This window comes from Argentina silus (genome assembly GCF_951799395.1).
Source record: "Argentina silus genome assembly, chromosome: 10".
Lineage (NCBI taxonomy): Eukaryota > Metazoa > Chordata > Actinopteri > Argentiniformes > Argentinidae > Argentina > Argentina silus.
In genome coordinates, this window is record NC_139664.1 from 13,707,045 (window position 1) to 13,728,450 (window position 21,406).

At 46.1% G+C, this 21,406-nt stretch overlaps 1 protein-coding gene across 1 annotated transcript in view; it reads right to left on the minus strand.

Annotated features, from left to right (window-relative positions):
* Window positions 1-21,285, minus strand: part of cdkal1 (CDK5 regulatory subunit associated protein 1-like 1) — a 282,148-nt gene extending 260,863 nt beyond the window's left edge. The window contains exons 1-3 of the mRNA XM_083678910.1: window positions 21,161-21,285; window positions 20,225-20,385; window positions 19,365-19,477 (exon numbers count right to left, since the gene is read on the minus strand). Coding sequence (XP_083535036.1) covers window positions 19,365-19,477; window positions 20,225-20,382 — 271 coding nt within the window. The 5' untranslated portion in view covers window positions 20,383-20,385; window positions 21,161-21,285. The remainder of the gene's footprint in view (window positions 1-19,364; window positions 19,478-20,224; window positions 20,386-21,160) is intronic.
* Window positions 21,286-21,406: the final 121 nt, after the last annotated feature.

Consider the following 21,406-nt stretch of genomic DNA (forward strand, 5'->3'; position numbering starts at 1 on the left):
CAGGTGATGATATAACCAGCAGGTGCTCAATGGGCTCATCTTTCATGTTGGGGAGCAAACGCTGTGCGTGTTTGTCCGATAGCTGCTAATGCATTAAACACCAGCCCTCCTCAAGACAGGGGGATTTAACACATAAGTCATGCGCTTATGTTCCCTCTAAAGAGGCGGCTGCAGCATTATCGCTGGGTTGAGGTAAATTGTCAAATCCAAGGTTTGATCTTTCTCATTCTACCACCCAGGGTTCACCTTGAGCTGCCAGAGAATAGTATACACACAGTAGCAGCAGCATCATTTGTGAACTTAGGACACTCTGAGGCATTTGTCACAGTTGGAGAGATAAGCCTTTAAAAAAAAGGGTAACGCTGACAGTCGTCAAGCAGTTGCAAATGTACACAGGGTATGTAAACACATACGCAGAACATTGTGTACTCCGGGGCCACAACGTATTCATCAAGACACACTTTCATCCAGCATAGAGTGAAATGTTGCAGAGAGGTATCGTTTGTTGTATGGAATCCAAGGGCAAAGCTAAGCAGCCGATGATAAAGGTAAATATTTGAGTCTTTTTTTCCCCATTCAAAACTCCCTGGGCAGAGAGACGGATGACAGCCGTGCAACAAAAGCACGTTTGTAGTCTGCTCTGTTGATATATCCTAAGCATTTCACCGGGACTGCGGTATAAACTTACATGACTCCTGCAGTGGGAACAACCTATTCACTGGGCCTGGGAGGTTTACAGTGACACACCCAGAGGAGTGGAAACCTTACAGGAGCAGGTTGTGCACTGATCTCTGAGCACCCTGTCGGTAGCCACCTGGGAAAGGGCCTCACCTGGGCGAGACACTCACCTGGCCCAGGACAAAAGACCAGGAGGGGGGTGGGGGTGGGGGGGGGTTATGCCTTTCAGCGTGACCGTGACAGTTGGGGATTTGAATCCCGGCACTGTGGAGGGTGGAACACATGGGGGAAGAGTACAAGCCTGCCTCTGTCAACAACAAACTCTTGGATTCTGTGCTGCTGCCTGCTGCCCTCTAGTTTCAGAGAGGGCGTTCACAAAGGCTGGCTGGCTGGCTGGCTGGCTGGAAGGCTGGCTGGAAGGCTGCGTGCGTGCATGTGTGTGTGTGTCTGTTTGTGTGTGTTTATCTGTCCGTCTGTCTGTGTGTGTGTGTGTGTGTGTGTGTGTGTGTGTGTGTGGAGCTGCTGTGGAGCCGACGCCTGGCCTGGGTTCTAAGGCGGCAGGCAGCAGCGTGAGGGCTACTGTTTACAGCAACATAAACAAAAAGGCCTCAGTGCTCCGGCAGCAACCCAGCCACTCGGGGCCCAGGCCCAGACCCAGCTCCTCCTGAGCCCAGAGCCACGCTGCCATTGTCAGGGTAGTGAGCTCTGGGGGGTCAACCCAGAGAACCTGCTCTCGCATTGTTCTCCTTGCCCCCCTTGTTGTCATGCCAGCATTAATCCCTGGCACTGCATTCAATCATCCCGGTGCCTTGGGTGCCCTGCTGACATGTTTTGGATGAAGCCGAACGCGATACATATTCATGTCTCTTGCGATAGAGAATAATAAATGGCCAATAAATCAGATTAATTGCATGTAAAGGAGGGTAATCTTATTCAGAGATGTATTCTGTGACAGTATGTAGTCCAGGTCCTGAGCACCTTCCTTTGACACCCTCTATAGAAGGAGATTAATAACCGTGGGTATCGCTCAGGACTCACCCCAGCCATATTCATATGGCCGCGCGACAGAATGTCACACACACATGACTATACATACTAAAACAGTTTTCTATTGAAAACGGCTCGCCACCCCCCTGCTTCGGCTAATATCCCAATGTATATTGTTTTACACATTTAAGTGTCCTAATTTAATTAATAATAATAATCAGTGGGTGCTTTCTCAGTTCTCAGGAATTAAAACAATTTAGGTCATCTAACCCCCAATTCCCAGTCAAGCAGCACCCATGCAAATGAGATGCAAATGCTGGAAAACTGAAAACTAGTTAAGACCCTAGTAATAAATACAAAATTTAGCCTCTTGGCATTCCAAACAGCCTTTAGGGGCTGTATGCAAATCATATGCAAATACCCATGCAGCATTTATTTCCAGATAAAGGGCCCCAACCACCCAGCGACTTGATGTTTGCATGTGCCTCACTACAAAACACAGCACATGGCCACTGAACTTAGTGAACTGGAGGATGTCATTGTTAAGAGGGGTGATAAAAACCCTCAGTCGCGCCCCAAATGTAAGCAGATGAATGGAGGGCTGGGGAGGAGAGGAGAAAGAGGGAAAGGCAGCCATTAGAGAAAGTGATTTCAAAGGTAAACACGAGTGACTGCTGGCCACTGATTAGGGGATCTGGGCGATGGCAGTGTGTCGGCCTCGCCAGGCGGTAGCAGCAGCGGCTGCTTTTGTGTGTGTGTGTGTGTGTGGGTGTGTGTGTGTCTGTGTGTGTGTGTGTGTGTGTGTGTGTGTGTGTGTGTGTGTGTGTGTGTGTGTGGGTGTGGGTGTGTGTGTGTGTGGGTGTACACGCCTACCACCCCCCCCACCACCCCCGTCAGTGTGCAGACTAAACACAACAGCCAGCCCAGACAGACAGACAGGCCTCCAGCAAGCTGCGCCCGTCTCACTCCCCCTTCTCTTCCCCCGCCATCCCCTTAGCAACCGCCGTCTCTGAGTGTACCCTGGAGGGGGGGGGAGGAGCCTCGTTCTCCTGGGAGGCCTGGGTAAAAAAAGGCAAATAATGCCAGTGTGCGCCCAGTGTGGGCACATACATGCAAACACACCAGGAGAGCCGGTTAGGAGGAGGCCAATCCTCAACACTTGAAGCCGTGTGCATTATATATCATAGGCTCCAGTTCAGATGGGACTGGGAGATAAAGGGAGGGAGAGCCTGTTAAATGAGACTGAGTGCAATGTCAACCACTTGGGAATGTGCAGAGGAGCAGATCTGAGCAAACACATAGTGTTTGAGTTGGGAGTCTCTGGTTTGAATAGACCACTGCTCTGGTGTCTGATGCTGGTTGTTGTTTTTTCTTCTTACCACCAACGTTCCCTCCCTCCTCCTCCTCCTCCTCCTCCTCCTCCTCCAAGCTTGCAGAACATCCTGTTCCCTGTTAGTCTACGTTCTAACGACAGCCCAGCATCAATACTGGACACAGAAATAGCTAACGCACAGTCACTGCCAGAAGCATTTAGAGTAAACATTAGCAGTAACTAAGGGGCTTTAACTACACACTGTCTTCAGAGTGGTGTTGCTGCAGAAAACCAGATCTGGGGAACTCGAGTGACTCCAAGACTTAAAAGAGGAGACGCATTCAATATGCATGACTTCAATGTTTTCCCCGTTTAGAACATGATATGATGGAGGCCATGCCTGATTTCTCCCAGAGGCTTAGTTCCCCCATAGGAGCCATATGTTCCCCCCTCAGTTCCAGTTATAAAAAAATAAAAAGAATAAAAATCAGGATTCTGATCACACTCTTGATTCACAGCCATCTAACGGCCTGAATAAAAAAACTGTAGGCAAGGCTTTATAGGGGAGGTGCTAATGTCTCATCTTAAACTGTTGTGTAACGATAAGCAGGTTTCCCACAGTCTGCACGTTGCTGTTAAGCAAATCCATCTTGCAACAGGCGGGTCTAAAAATGTAGAGATAACTACTAGCCTCTAACCGTTAAGAGTCTAACGTCTCCCAGTGATTATGTAACACATATACTGTGTTATCTATCACAGGCATCCATTCAAATGCATGGTTGGTGTGAGGTGTGGAACAAGATCTTAACCTCCAGCAGGTGATAGGAAAGAGGGGGGGGGGGGGGGGTAAACTGCTAAGATCTGTCAGAACAGGTTTCAGGATTTCACCGTCAGAAAAAGAGGCATGGCGTCAGTAGGCAGGTCATCAGAAGGAGCAGAGGCTCTTTCTTTTTTTTCAGTTGTGTCTCTCGTCAAACAGAACACCGCAAGGAATATCACGTCCCCTCCTGAGCTGTTAACAGGAAGAACAAGGTCCGCCACATCCGCACGGCTGGATCAGACGCTCACAAACACACACACCATGTTCAACCACAACACACGCCTAGATCCTCCTCAGAAACAAAACACTTCTGCTGCTGCACGTCAGCAAGCACACTGGGTCTCACACTTTTCAAGATACACGCAGTACAAACGGGGAGTGCTGAGAAAAACAACATTGGATAAGGAAATTGCAAAATCGAGAGGTTTTGAAATGTGTAGGCAAAAAAAAATGAAGACAGGAGGAGGCAAAAAGAAAGACACAGAAAGGGGAAGGAGAGCAAGAGAGAGAGAGAGCGCTACAGAGAGAGAGGAGGGTGGAGAAGGGAGGAGGGTGGAGAAGGGAGGAGGGTGGAGAGCAGAGGGAGAGGTGAGAGATAGGAACAGCCTGGCAGAGCAGAGGCCTTGTTGTGGGTTCCAGATCAGACAGACTGGCCTGGCTCAGCTCTGAGTAGCCAAGGCCCAGGCCTCCCACTGCCACACTACTGACCCACTTAAACTGATCTATTCATTATGCCACACACTCTGCACGTCCACAGGGAAGCAGGATCAATTCCATTTCTGCACACCTCTCCGTCTCACTGCTGCTCATGTCCCAGGTATGGAAAACAAGCACCATAATGCAATCTCCTTCCTCCTCCTCCTCCTCCTCCTCATTGAGCTGGTATCGCCGCCGTGTCACGCAGCGCGTGCAAAGACAACACAACATGCATGTTTCCTCAATCCATATTGCAATCATGCTATTCAAATACATTATAAGAGATAAGGCTCGGTGTGTGTCATGTGTGTGTGCAATCTGCTCTATAACAGACTAGAAAGCATGCGTTTGAAGGAGTCGAAATGCAAATGGAAAAATGGAATTGCGTTCATAGATCTGGCATCCGAAAAGGGTAGATGCTGAATATTATTAAGCTGGAGAACACGTACCATACTCTATTGTGCTGACTGAACTCATGACAGGCTTAGAGACCACCTTGTGAAGCTGGCAGTGCCTCCTCACATTACATGCTTCATGCACGCAGCCATAATCCCATTTCTTTACCTCCGCGCCACCTTTATTAGCAACAAACACTGTAATGCTCTTAAAACACAAACCGCCCTGTCGCATATCCACATTCTCCATAGAGCCGCGCTCCGACTTCAAGGCCAACGCTAAACGCTCAACGTCTGTAGAATCTGGATCTTGACAGTCTCATGATTCAGAGGAATGCCAGTTCAAAGAGGTACCTTGTCACTGCCGCTGTTGTTGTTTCCTAATGATACATTCAAAAGCCTCATCCTGAGAAAAAAGGACACAAAAAAGGGCTTGATGGAGGGGAAGTTGGTGGGAGGCAATGCACATCACTGGTGTACGATTACAGGGACAGGCATTTCAGGGAAAAACACATTCTAACCCTTTTGTGATTCTGCTGCAAGAGAAATATCTTCATTAGAACAGACTTGCCCATAAAACGGTTGACATTTTGCCCAAGACTTATTTGGGGCGTTTATTGGACACCTAGAAGAGGCTCCACACAAACGAGCACAGAGCGAGGGAGGGAGAGAGAGAGAGCAGAGGGGAGAATTCTCTGAGCTGGTTGAATGTTTCTCCAATTAAGCAGCCACAGAGTCAGGGACTCAGATTGTCCCCCAGTGACACTTCCTTTTATCACATATTTCCACCCCCACTCAAATCTGCCACCGCAGACCATGCCTTTTACACAACGGCGCCCAGAAAGCCCTCTGTCTTAAAGAGCACAGCTTTCCCACTAAACATCATTAAAAATGCATTCTCCGAATACCCCTGTTTTCAAGGCGGCTTTGTTTTAAAAGAAATTATGGTATTAACAAAAGATGAAATGTATGGAAACCCCAATGGATAATCCTGCATGTGGACTTGTTAAAAAAAAACGTGCTTTTCCGCCAAAGCTGCCTGAGGCGTTTACTTATAGTCAGGAGGGGAGAAAAAAAAACAAATCCCAGAGTATAATCTAGTTTAACACATAATTAATAAACCAAAAAAAAACAATTTCGAGTGATTCTCATCATGAATAATATGTAATTTCTTACAATGTCTGCAGTACATCAGGTCCAATTTCCCCAAACAGTTTTTTTCTCTCTGCTGTTTGAATTCTCAACTGACATAAGCCCAATCTTGTCCGCATCTCCCAACAACCTGACACTGTGACCACTTATCAATTATGAATTATTTGTCCCCGTATTCAGGGAAAGCAGATTGGATTTATATTGCCACCATTCTATAGTGAATGACCCTTTTACATTCTGTCAAACAAAAGCTGTTGGGCTGCTTATCGTAGGACTGTCGATGATTGCTTGATCCACTATCTGAGGTGCGGAAATGCTCTGAGAGGAGAGTCAACACACACACACACACACACACAAAAGTGCATCACATTCTCATCGTCAGTAACGACAACCACATCTGGCTCATCACTTAAAACAGATGCTCCAATCTCATCTGTGGATAGACTGTCAGCTCCACCCTTTTTATATGCAAATAGGGCATAACACAGCATGAATTCTCGCTTTTATCAAATATCAAAAATGAAAATCTAAATTGTGCAAAGACAATCACCTCACATTAGAATTGGCTGGGAATGGGACAGTAGGGGAGGGGACTGTATGCATGGTCAGACAGGCAGTCACTCTGGTGACTAGATGAGCAGACAGACACACATCACCTGATTACCTTCATCATCTCTCTCTCTCTGTAAATGCATCTGGGACCAGTCCCTTCAACACAAAACCCCCCACGAAAGGTGTTTAGTTGGGGACAGAGTTCCCTTTCATGATTTCCCCCCACCCCATTATAACCACCAAGGACTCCATCTTTACTTGGGTAGGTCAAGTCAACTAAAGGCCTTGCCTTGTGTTCAATTATCAGTTTGAGCTTTATCGGTTTGAAAATATTTTTTCTGTCACAATCACATAGTCGCGCATTGATCATATTTTAGAGCCCAATGTCATGCTGACATGAGTGAAGGGAGTGCCCTCTGAAGAGCCTTCACCAGAGACTAAGACTAATAGAGAACATAAGGATTTGTGACCTCAATGGATGTTTACCATCCTTATCCGGCCGTCGCACCGTAAAGAGCTCCAAAGAGCAGCAGATGGCTAACGGTGACATCACTCTAAGCCACACCCCCCCCCCCCCCCCCCCCATCAGTAAGCACTCACTTACTGATAAAGACGGACTGAAATCTGACAAGACAAACAGTTCCCCGGCACACTTGTGTGGGGGGGGGGGGGGTTAGTGAGGGTTGCAGGGCAGACAGCTGCACTCTCCCTCCTCTGACCGAACGTAGAAAACCCAGAAAGGTCAGGAAACCTGATTTTCAACTTTATTTGGGCCAGTTGTGGAATCATTGGCCGATACGCGCAACAGACCTATGGGCAACCCTCAGGGTTTAAGAGCACATCCAGCTCTGCATTTTCGCATTCGAGAATAATTTGCTGACAGTGCAGAGTTAAAAAGCACAAGATCACAAAGTCACACACACCCGCAATTCATCCCACTTAAATACATGCTTATCATTAATTCAAATGGATCAAGCTCAAATCAAAAATGCATGGAGTTTCATTCGTTCAAGGCTATTTCCCCCACACTCTGTGTAATGGTGTATTCATGTTTTCAAAGCTCTGCTACAGCTTCTGACTGGCAAAGAGAAAAAATGTCTCAGGATGAGCGAGACAGACTCATTATTGGGTTTCAGTGGCTGGGAGGATGCTGCAGTGTGTCTGGGGTTCTCTCGTATTCGAGATGCAGCCCACAAACACGCAGGCTGAGCAGGGAGCTGGGAGACAGGAGATCGGGGGCTGGGAGTTATGCTGAGTTGAGCAGAGCGATGCTATGCGTCTCCTCTGCGTCTCCTCTGCTTCTCTGGGTGAACCCACCGTCTGCTCCTCCCCTCCTGCTGCTCTGCCTGGCGTGGCCTTATCTCACCTCATATGCAGGTAGATCAGATCTGTCTCTTCCCACAGCCCAGCGCTCAACGAAGAGCAGTCCCGGTTGGCTGCCTGACACTCACGGCAGTTAGGTAGAACAACAATTCCTGAAGGCCCGCAACATACAGAGGTGGGAAAACAAACACACGTATATACACACACAACTCACAACCGCACCCCCCCCCCCCCCCACACACACACACACACACACACACACACACACACACACTTCCTCACAGCAGGCCATGAGGAAACCCCTCTCACCACTGCATTCCAACAGTTACCATTTGGTTATCAGTAACTGCAGCCAAATTGAAGGGCCTGAACACATAGGGGGGGGAAAAAAAGACCACTGTTTCTTACATGGGTCGTTATGCAATGACTCTAGGTCCAGTCACTGCTTTTCACCACTGAAGTGTGCCCTGTGTTCTGAGCTGAGGGGCCAGTGTGGTGAGTAACAGTAACGGAGTGGGTGGTGGAGACTGTGGGAGAGGGCTCTGCCAGGGCCAGGGCCGGGGCCAGGGCCGGGGCCGGGGCCTTGCTATGGGAGAGGAGGAGGAGGAGGAGGAGGAGGAGGAGGAGAAGAGGCTGAGGAGCCCCATCTCACTGTGGAAGATGATGACACACCCCAGCGTTGCGTGCCAGCTCCATCTCCATCTGCCAGCCTCCACCCAGACAGGCGGATGAATCACTTAAGCGACGCCGCTGCAGAGGTGCACTTGAATAATCAAAAGGGGGCTGGTGAGGGGGGCCCGTGACTGGAGGCCAGAGAGACAGAGAGAGAGAGAGAGAGACGGACGGACGCAATCGCTGGAGCGAGACAGACCGCCGCCGTCACAGGGACTAGCTGGAGGGGAAACATTTTAGAGACAGAATTATTGAAAGCTGGGTACTTTGTGAACCTCCCTGTGTTCCATTATTAACTGCTCGCTGGCTGTACCGCTGCACTGTAGCGGCACGGTGCTGCAGTCAGTGTGGCGGTGCAGAACAAGACAGGCTCCCCCCATTGCATGGTTATTGTCACCATGATGCCTCTACCACTGGGAGAGCCTCTGACAATGATGGATGTCCTGGCCGTCATTAGTGATATTTACTCTCTGGGAGAAGCGGTTATCTGAGGCCTTTATGGGAAGGTAGGGATGTGCACAATTAGTTAAAACAAGCATTTCTCTCCCAGACACCTCCCATCGACCGCTCTGAGAGGATATTGACAAAACGTTTCGAAAGGTATTCACCTTCCAATACACTCTGCCACACTGTTGGGCCTAATCAGGTTTTCCACACTTCCGTACCTCACCAGAGAGAGAGAGAGAGAGAGGGAGAGAGGGGGAGAGTGTAAGAGAGACCGGACATTTCCTATTCAGCTTCACAGACAGTTCATCAGATAGGGTGGCAGCATTGGGCCCGCTTGTCCTGTCGCGTCATTGGCTAGGGACTGGGCTGCTGTCAATGCACTAAGCTAAGGCCAGCGATATAAACTGCATGGGATATTAATGCTGTCACCCCAGCACTGATATAAATAGCCCACACTCAAGGACATTCGTGCAGACGACACTTAAAAATCGAACCGCAAGGAAAGAAAACTAACCCAGTTAATGCTTAATCAATATTGAGCTATGGATTTTCTCAAACCAAAATACAATATTTATTTAGTTAGCTTTTTCCAATATGCAGCAATCTATATGCCCTGTGAATGTAAATACATTTACCATAGGAAAAGGCACAATTTGAGTGAATTAGGAAAAGGACAGACAAAGTGGACTCAAAAGGGGTCCAAAACTCAATGACTGGCCCCTGATTTGTGGATGGACAGGCACTTGCAACCCACACACACACACACACACACACATACACACACCATGTCTGAGCAATTATTCACCATTTCCTCTAAACGGAAAGGTCAGTGCCTTCTCATTTACTTCAAGTCAGACCTTTTCCCTTGCTACATCAAACAGGATATGTCGAATGCAAATTGCTGTTGCCTCTCTGAAATCGGCAGAGGTTTTAAAAGGCACTTGTTTTTTTTTTTCCCCTCATAGAAAAAAGCAAATAGCCAATTTATTTGTATTTAGCCAACGAGGCTCCGCTGAGAAGAACGAGAGTGTAGACATGCAGAATTAATCCATAACGAGTCCTGTCCTCTCAGGTCATCCGTCGACTCCGCTTCACTCCAGCAGGTGGTCAAAGTAATGCAGTCATTAAAACTGATGGGTAAAAACTCAAAGTGGGTTATCTTTTAAAAAACAAAGCTGAAGCAGAGCCTTGAAAAGCCATTTTCCAATGTCTTCTCTGTCCACCACTCCAAAAAGGCCCCATTAACTAACCATTTCCCCCGCCCATAACAATGGCCTCCTCTGCAAGTTTAATTACTGCACTCTTTGTGCCAGAGTTTAAGGGCTTTATTTTCCTTTCAAATCCATTCATGAATGAGAAATTCATGTTTTTCCTGCAAGGCCGCCGATGTAGAGTACTGACAAGCATGGCCTCTCTTAGAAATACAGAACTGTAGTGACATTCACTTGACTTTTCTCCTAATGAAAAAACAAAAGACAAACTCGAATTATTCAGCCACTTCTAATGGTGGCCTTGTTATCCAAAGCAATGTCGCCTCATAAATATGCTAACCTCTAACCTCGGCGTCTTCATTTGTCTTCACACTGAAATGAAAATCCTTGCTGCCCTACAGCAGCTGTAATGTCATCTTCATGGATTCCTAAGGGAGATCTCTCCTTGGTATCTGCTGTGGGCCTCAGATTCAGAATTGGGGGGGTTTTGACATATTTGACATGTCCTGGTGGTGTAGGGCTGGATGAAATGCAGAGATGGCTGAAATTCAACGTGGCCCTCATATCATACATCAGCTGAGGTAATACCGGAGTCGGGCTGGTTCAATCCCCTCCCATCCCCCCCAACACAATACCAAGAAATAAATTGATCTTGGTGACCCATGGCTCAGCGCTGCCCACACTCCAGCTCCAGGATTCAGAAATTATTAAGCAGAGGTGAAAGGCCACAGTGTCTGGCAGCGACGCACAGGGAAACTTTATAAATGGCCCGGAGGTAACTGCCTTGTCCTGATTGTTACCAGTAACCAGATTCAGCACACATTGGTTCATGTCAAATTCCAGCTTCTCCTTTTTCATCTTCACCTTCCTATTGTCCATGAAATGGAGGAGAGAGGAGCCATCCCTCTCTTTCAGAGAGGGGTCTGGTCTTATTGGATTGAGGCTGGGTTTTATGTGGATGGTGGTGGGAGGGGGCAATTCATCTGGCAAAGACCTAGGCAGGTCACACTGACATTAAGCCCCACAGTGTTGTTGGGAAGCAGGAGATTGGTCTCCAGGAAATCTGTCCCATAGCCTGGCCTGGTGTTAACAGATGGCTATGTAGCCAAGTCATTACCAGGGATCCTGGCTACTCCAGCAATGAAAATGAAGCTTTGTTACATTCCCCCAGCAGCAAACACTGCATCAGTAGAATGTCACAGAGAAGATGAGAGACATTCAAGTGCAATGTAAACTCTCTGGGCCAGCAGAGAGGTCAACACTGTGTAAAAAGGCATGTTTACTCAGGAGAAGACGTGTACTCTAGAGGGGCCAGGGGGAAAGGAGAGGGCATTTCATGAGAAGTTCTAATTAAAGCCATTCTAGCCCAGATTTACAGCTTAATAGCAGGTTGACATAAGTAATGCAGTCCTGTCTGTCGGTGTTAGAATGGAGGGTCAAGGGGACCACCCAGAGAAAACACACTGGCGTTGGAATCCAGACAGCAGATAGGGTCAACGAGCTGCTCATTAAACATGGACTCACATGGAGAGGCCTCCGTGGTTAAAAGGTGGCTTTATCTGTCCCGACTAGAGCCTCGGCTCACCTGACTCCTGAAGGAAGGCAGTGAACCGAATATTGATTAAACGGCTCCTCTCGTCACTGTGGGCAGACAGAGCTAACCATCTCCGACAGGCACAGTAGCATAGAGGAGAGAAAAAAAAAAAAGGATCTGCTGTGGTCACACTCCAGACACCGGACATGAGAAACAGTGAAAGGGGTCCATGGCCTAGCAAGCTGTGTCACACCTCCACCACAATACAACATGGTGTGGTGTCTCTGTGTGCACTCATCCAGGCAGAGATTTCATACATATTCTGGATCCCATTAAAAGGAGATGGGATTTCTGTCAGGAATCCCCGGATCAAGGGACTGCTGAAGGGAATGTAGCAGACTTCAACACTTCCCACCTGGGGATTTGAAGCCACACAAGCCTCTCCGGGTTCCTAATCTTGTGGCCTCTCCTGTTCTACGTAGTGCTGCATGCCTTGCACAGGTCACCATGGGAAGGCCCCCCGACAGGATCACACACTTGTCCTTATCACTCAGCATGGGCTGGGCTGGGCTGAGCGAAGGCTTCTAGGCTGGGCTGCATGGGCTAGACTAGGCTGGGCTTCTGGGCTGGGCTGAGCGAAGGCTTCTGGGCTGGGCTGCATGGGCTAGACTAGGCTGGGCTTCTGGGCTGGGCTGCATGGGCTAGACTAGGCTGGGCTTCTGGGCTGGGCTGCATGGGCTAGACTAGGCTGGGCTTCTGGGCTGGGCTGCATGGGCTAGACTAGGCTGGGCTTCTGGGCTGGCCTCACCTAGGTCAAAGTTTTGTGGGCTGACTCTTTGTGGCTCCAACCCTGCCTTCTAAATTTCTCTGTGGGCCATTTCTCTGTGGGGCTTCATCCCTCCAAAAAATGCATTCAATTTAACATTTGTAACCAAAGTCAACATTTTTTTAAGTAGCCATTAAACACACAGAAAACCTTTCATGTTGTTCTCGGTGACCTCTGGTGGGGAGGGAGTACTTTGTAAGAGTAATGACTTATGAGTAATGTGATGCCATTGACAACATTTTAACTTAGTGTACATAGAGGGTCTGAGTACATGAGAGCATGTGTGTTGGCACTTTAGCTGAGAGCTTGCAGTAACAACACATTGCAATCACTTTAACCCTGGATTAGTCTTTTGATTGCCAGCCCCCCAGTTCGCTGACAGAACACAGACAAGCATGTGTTAAACACACACACACACACACACACACACACACACACACACACACACACACACACACACATATATATATACACACACACACACACACACACACACTTCCAACGTAAATGTTCATGTTCCAAGGTAGGATAAAGGGCAGGCAGGCGCTTAATCTCCGATGGTTCTTTGTGTGGTTCAGTAGTCCTCCATGTCCATACAGGCAAGACAAGCCCTGTCGCCTTCTCCGACTCTGTCCCTCCTCTCAGGAACACTCTCCCATCGCCAGCCACCACATCTGCTGAGCGGTGAAAACGTCGGACTGTTTCAGCAGTGTATTTTGGCTTGGGCTGCAGCTCGCCCGCCTGCCCGCCTGTCCGTCCCTCTCTCCCTCTCGCCTCTCCCTGCATCACTCCTCCATCTCTTCTCATTCTCTCCTTTGCTCCCTTCATCTCTGCCTTTCCCTGCATCTCTCCCTCTGGCCCTCCTGCTCGGTGAGAAACAGCTACGTACAGTAGGGGAGTTGGAGAGGCATATTGGATGCTGTAATGTGAACACACACACACACACGCACACACACACAGAGAGAGAGCGTAGTGTAGGAGAGTTGGGCTGGCGCGGCGGGCTGCTGTAGACTGCACACACACACACAGAGTGTACTGTACTGTACCCGGCTCCACTAGGAGGCTGAGACTAAGGGAGCTGCAGGGTTCTCATTGGCCGCTGCAGCACGCCGTGTTATGTTGCGTAGCCGACATTTCAGCCACTCGCGTGCATCCGAAGCGGCTGTTTTATGAATGAGCTGCCACGTATGCAAGGTGTACACACACACATTGTAAAAATACTACTCTCTTAATGCACGTGCTCCTCGTTCTCCGTCTATCACTGATTATCGTGGCGACACAGCGTCGGCTCAGTCAACTGTCTGAAACACCCGTCAAGACACCGTGATAGGCTGGGTGGTATGGAAATGACTCAAGTCTAGTCGACTCCTACTTGAACGATTCATTTGAATCAGAATGCATCTGGTTTATAATTTGGCACGGCAGTCTATTTACATGATAATGCAACAGCCTGTTTACCTGTTAAGCTAGAGTTGAGTAAGATTAAAAACACCATGAACACACATCCTTTAACTGTCCGCATGTGAAGCGGAAGCCTGATTTGACTATCCATTTTAACGGACAATGTTTGCCTAACCAGTATGTAAATCATAATTGCATTGTGTCCGTTGTAAAATTGGGTGGGGATAGAAGCCCATTGGCTTTCTATGAAGTCTATGTCTGGCAAGCATCATTGTCAAGTTCAGCCTATTCCTATAGAAGGTCAACAGTACCATCTATGGGTAGACGTTGACAAAGGGAACATCATAAATTGCACTTGAGGTGAATACAGTTCTTCAGAGTTCCAGGATTACATTGGACCATCGTTTGATTACACTATATTTAATCAAATATGAAGTAACTGCATCATAATAACTAGCTCCCTCATTAATGTCAAATTGTAAGAGCAGTACATGACTGTCAAGCGTTTCTACTCATAGCTCATAGGAAACACAGTGGCTAGCTTTATAGTTGTGAATCACAATGTTCAATAGAGGAGAGCTCTCTTGTCGATACACTGACGAAAGTTACTCACTGTTTTACAAGTGTTTTCACAAATCAAGTCTGACATCATGCTATCCAAGAGAGCTGTAAATTCATCTCTGAGATGTTTAACTGTTTGTGGTGCAAATGAACAATGGGCCATTTTCTGTGGGTCAACACTGCCACCTGTTGACAAAAAAAGGAACTGACTTATTATTGATATTGCCATGTTTGAATGCATATGTAGAAAATACTGTTGCCTAGTATTTCTCCAATGAAGTATGCTATAGTTTGATAACATTACACTCACACTAGAAAAAGCAGGGGGCACAAGTGCCTATCTTTACTTTCTGAAGCTAAACTAAAAGCAATAGAAGTTATTCGATCCTCTTGAGAGCCCTGTAATAATCCTGCCAAATCTATGCCACACCAGCCATATCTTCACCACAGGTCCACCTCTGCTCTCAATACAGGCTGAATAGCAATTACCATTAAGCCCTTCTCTGAAGGGCAGTCCAGCAAAGCCCCGAGATTGGAGCCAGCCAAGAGCCAGGGCCTAACGCCACAAAAAACCATTACAGGCCATTCCCTGTGTAATCTCTCCTGATTTGTCCGTGACAGTCTCACCTTCCCCAATCCCCCCCCCCCTCCCCCATCACTCGCAGATGCTTCGGCCCCGGCCTGTCCATCACAGAAGGACAAATGAGTGGTAACACACCACCTGCAATTTCCTCCAGCCCCTTCTCATCTCTGAGCTGATGAAGTCCGAGTGGAGGGGGGGAGAGTGAGAAAGTGGCAATGTCACACCCTGTTACCTGCCATTCGCCACAGTGACAACATGGTCACGCAAGGACCCGGCCCTCAACCTAGCCCAGAGGCAGTGTGGCAAGCCAGAGAGAGAGAGAGAGAGAGAGAGAGTGTGTGTGTGTGTGTGTGTGTGTCTGTGTGTGTCTGTGTGTGTGTGTGTGTGTGTATGGTTGTGGCTGGGAGCGGGTGTGTGAGTGTGTGCGTGAGTGCGTGCGTGGCTGGGGGCGGTTGTGTCATGGCACCACCAACCCAGAGAGAGAAACTGAGGCTATCTATAGTCTTTCGTGTAAGACCACTGTCTAAAGCCTTCTTCACACTTCACATTTCTCAGGCACAGACCAAGCTCTGGTGTTGCTCATGCTACCACTGCAGCTGATATCTGAGCCAGAACCACACTGTGAACGATGCAAAGGCAGCTGGAGGACAAGACACACCACTATTAATTATCATTAGTGAAGAGGCGTTGCTAAAATAATAGCCTCAATTTTCTGAGTCATTCATAAAGTCATAAAAGCTTTAACAGGAGAGTCTACAGTAGAACAGAACCTGATACAAATCCAAAGCAAAAAAAAAGACAGACAATAAACAAAAACATATACAAAATCCCTCAGCTAGTAGTATAGTGTCCTATACTGTGCATATTAAATATATATTTGTACATGTGGGATCATTATTCTTGATTCCTCCTGTAATGCATCTCACATAAGGTTATACATACTTAATGAGACAATTAGAGTCAGATGAGACTCATTATGCCAGAGGCATGGGTTTTCTCCAGGAAATCAGAGGAATAATAAAGTAATAAACAGCCAACATAACTCACTAGAGGTGTCTTCTTCCCCATAACACACACCATCTCCAATCTCTCTTATTAGAAGCCATTCTATTCCTAAAAAGCTTGCTGACAAAAGGTTTTTTTTTTTGATAAAGGTGTTTTTACTCGTCCTCTTTTATTCTAGAAATGTGTTTGTTCCTAACAGTTGTTTGTTTATATATAAAAAAAAAAACATTCTACCTCTAATGTTTAACAGCCTCCTTATTTCAATGCACTTATTTTAAGTGGAGATGGAAATTAAATGTGGACAACGTACGTGTAACATCTGAAATACATTTCAAAAAGACGACATACATAAAGCATTACTTTTGACTTCAGCCCAGTCATTGCCTTTCAGTCCCTCTCACATTCAACCTGCGAATAAGCAAAGGGGAGAGAAATAACTTCTGAAACCGCAAGCACAGGTTATCCAACTGAATTTCCTGCCATACAATTACAGCAATTTTTTCAAATTGCAAAGACACAAACAAACCAACAGCAGCGCAATTAGTCTTCAAACACCCCACTTCCTATGTGGGGGTAAACACTCTCTCCCGTCATAATGTCTGGGCCCAGAAAAGAGGGGGAGAGAGAGAGAGAGAGAGAGAGAGAAAGGGAAGGATAAAGAAAGTGTGTGTGTCAGCTCTGCCTGGCACCTGCGCCCGCCTCTGCTCCTAATGGAAAATTACAGATCACCAGGACCCAGGACAATTAGAGCACATTTCACAGTCCCGCTTCACATGTAGGGAGCGGGAGGGAATTTGCATGTTTGAAGCATGTGATTAATGTCCCTCTGCAGCTGCGGAGAACGTTCCCCCCCTGATGAGAGGGACGTCCGGAGGGCTAATATTCACAGCCCAACCAACACAGAAACCCCCTTTTCTATCTCTCTAATTCACACTACATACACACACACACACACACACACACACACACACACACACACAAAGATACTAACACAACACTCACATACCCCCTCCTCTAACACACATAAAAGATTCAGATGCACACACACAAAGACAGAGATACACAGACAAAATCCAGACTATACTTTTAGGCGCTCACTGCTTCTCTTTCGTGCACTGACAAGAACACACACACACCCTCACCCTCCCCACAGCTCACCTATCAAGAAACCCTCCCGGTAACCTGGCTCATCGCTGCCGTCTGGGCAACATGCAAATCGCGTGCAAAACTAGGAGGAAATCGATTCAGACTGCCAACTTTCCCAGGCAGAGAAGGAATCTGCTCAGCGTCAGTGCTTGAGGAGAGAACAAGCCTTAGAGAGCAAAGTGCGACAGTACATGTAGTATTCTGGTATTTGCATTTGCGATGTCTGGTCCTTCTTTTGCTGGAGTTTCACTCCATATCTGCACCACTGAAATGACTCATCTTGATCATATGGGATGTAAATCCTTATGGATATAAAGGACTTTATGAAAAGTGTTAAGGAATAGGCCTTCTCTTTCTTAGGAACACTCTTATAAAATGAATCAATAAGGCATATTATCCTAAGTTCCTGTATTATATATTTGTGTGCACACACAGGATTCATGCAAGGAACCTTTTGGTACCTCAAGCACCTCAATGAGAATCACACACTTTAACCATTGAGGAATAATACATATTATTTTATAGTTTATAGTTTATAACTGATTCAAAAACAATCTTTCAACTAATAGTTGAACCAACCATTATAAATCCTTTATAACGTATACCTTATGTAAAGTTGGACAGAAATAGAAGGTCTACATCCAATTAAACAGACTGTGCAATGCAGACAGCCCCAGCGGCCTAGTCATAAACACACACCACAGACACACTGTAACCTGAACCCATGGGGAGAGGGAGCACATTATATCTCCTGCCTTTTGCAAGGGAGACTATATGACCGTATCAGCGTGCTAACAATTTCCTGAGGCCACATTGGACAAAAAGATATGTGGCCTAACTTGCCAAATGTGCTTGTAAAGAGAGGGCTATTTACACAACCTTTCTCATTTAGCTTGCTCTCTTGTAATTCAAGGCAGCTGTGAACATCTACAGTTCCTAAGTTGAAATGTCTCAGAGTTAATTATTAGAGTCTAAAAGTGAACCCCCTGGAGGGCTTCTCTCTAAGTGAGGAGTCATTTTCATGGCGGGGAGACTCGCTGTGTTTTGGTTAAGGGGTCTGAGTGTGAGGGTGCTGGCTGGTTTTAGTGACATTTAGTTATTTTAATGGAATGGAATAATGTATGTTCTTGTATCTCACTGTATTATTTCTGCACTGTCTGCAGGATGATATCTCTGTTTGAGAGCTTCTGTACTGTTATTAGGTGTGTTTCCATCTCTGTGTGGATTGGTGCAGTCACAGTGTATCTCTAGTTGTGAATATCTAATGGCGTTGTAGAGTTTATTTTCCAGCAGGCGTGTTGATAACAACCAGATGCCTGGTCAGAAGGGATGGGGGCTGGGGGAGGCGAGAGGCACAAGGGGCCTCTTGTGTTTCCTCTGGCAGGTCGGGACAGGCCTCAGACTGTTCATTAACTCACCGGCCCAGCACACACACACACCCTGCTCTACACACACAGACCCACTAAAAAGCTGCTCAAAGAGTTACAAAGGGCACTACTGAAGCATGAAACTGTAGCACGATATCAGACAAATGCCAGACAGACAGATCTGGGCTTTATTCTTTCTTCAGTAACTAGTCTCGTCTCTTCAGAGCAGACACTATAAATGGGTAGACATTTTGAGTGTGATAAGACTGCCATCTTGTGGTTGTGGGTATTTGTCCAGACCAGAGGGAAGCAACCACTTGCTAGAGAACGTCACACATTCAGATGTGAACATCAATAACTTGGAGGTAATGTTTAAATATTCAACAGATCCACAAATCGTACCTTCTCATTCAAAGGAAGTTTTCCATCTTTTCTATGAGGGTGGACATTCAATCTTTTGTTTAAAAATGTGATTCACTTCACAAGCCTAGATTCTAAACAAATTGAACAAAAAATAAATAAATACCGGACCACGTTTAGTCAGATAATGACGGAGTCACTCGTGACTGCAAAATGAAGACTGAAAATCCTAAGACTTTACAGAGCCCTAAATACATAATCCAACATATCCAGTCATTGACATCAATTTAACAGCAATTTCAGTATGTTTGCCATTTATGAGCTTTTTCCACCAACCTGTCATTTTGTATCCACTGGCTGCCAGCTGCCCTGCCATGTACTCCCCATCTGAGTTGTTGTGGGAGCAGCCCCATGTCCTCATCCAGATCTTCTGGGTGCCAGGGATTACACTGCAGAGGACGGGAGAGTCTTAACATCCAGAAATCTTTTCTTTTTCCTTTTTACTTGGCTGGATGTTCTAAGATACTACATACTCACAATGTACTATAAATGCAAAGCTAATCAATATAATCATGAGACTAACACACACTATGACAAGAAGAAAACAACCATATAACCTATATCTATCTATATAACCATCTAATCTATAAAGGCCTGAAAGATCATGGGGATTATTCCACAATGACAACATTTGAGGGGGAACAACGAGACTGGGGCTTGAACAAGCGGCCCAGTGGTTACAGACAAGCACCATGCCGTAATGATCCAAATCTCGAGGCTGCAGAACACTCTCAAACAGGGAAGCATCTCTTAACATTGTTTATGTAGTATGAATAGGCTGATAAATGATTGGTGAAGCACCCGTGTAGGTCTTATAAAGGGTTTATGAAAGTATTATTACTTTTTTTTTGGAGGGAAGTGTCATGTGGATGTTGATTACAAATTAAGCCCTGAGAACCAATGCTGCAAATTTACCTCAACTGAAGGATAATTCAGGCAGGTATATTGGGATCTCTAAGTCTATTACTCTATTACTATAAATTAAGGCATGAAGTAAATGTGTGATGGAATGAATGACAAGGATGGGACCACCTGATAATAGGGTGAAGCCTTCCAGAGGTTGGCACTTTATGTGTGCAGATGTTTCCATGCCAATATGATCATTCTTCTCCCTTCAATTCATTGTCATACTGTACCTGTCCGCTTGCAATTCCTCTGTAGTCTGGTTCTGGTTTCGTTTTCGGGCTCTAGGGATAATATGCTTCCTTGCATATTGTCGTTCATGAGGAGTTGGGTCGGTTGGTGACACGATATCCTCGATGTCATCGATCAGGGAGTTACAAGCAGACGGCATGATCTGTTGACAACCATAGTAGACTGACAGTGTACAACCAAGGCTACATCTCAACATTCTCAAAGTTACAACGGTACTGTTTAATGTTATTCTAAAGTAGCCTACCATAGTACTTTACTTTGTTTGGATGGTCTTATGAACTATGGATTAACTATCAACAAACTACAACTCTGAGTCATGCAAACATTTACTGAGGTTAGGTCTAGGTTGTGGGTTATGGGGGTTACTTTAAGTGCTAGGGTTTGTTATTGATAGTTATTAAAACATATATAAACAATAAGTAGGGGACTAAACCCAAATAAAGAAGTACTGTACTACTGTAAATATAAATTCATTGAGCGTCCATCTATAGCAATTGTATACTGAAGTTAAGCTAACGTTTTAATTACAAATTACTATATTCCACCTTGATTTATATTTAAAGAAGATATGATATCATAACAGCTGGTAGTAATTCCTAATTTCTCCTCGATGAGGTCGTGTTATTGACAGCAATTAATAAATAGTTCTCTTTACCCACAGCTACGCCACAAACGGCTATGCCAGCACGATTTATGAGGTCAATATCATGCAGTGACAAGGAATAATTATTGATCACCAAATTATGAATTATTATTTTCTTCATATACAGTAAGACACATAGGATACTCCATTATATCTCTAAAACGGCCTGCATGATGGTATATTGTGCGCGAGCTAGTAGTAGGGCTAGGCTAAAGACCCACGTGTTTCTGTTTTGCACATAAAAGGCACCGAACAGTGCATAATAATTCCTCACCTGTGATGTAAAGAGTTATTTCCTCCGGTATAGATGGGTCGTTAATGTATGTTGACTCTCGAAATAGAAGATATATTTGTTTTGCACCACTTGATATTTGTTTTGATCAGCATTCCGCCATACTGAAGGCGCCTTTGACCTCAGGAACAACGGAAAGCAACGTGGGACACACTTCATTAGTGGCGGTGACTAGCAGCAGAAAACCTGAGCTGTCAGAGTTGTACCACAGAGAAAAGAGGACACTTC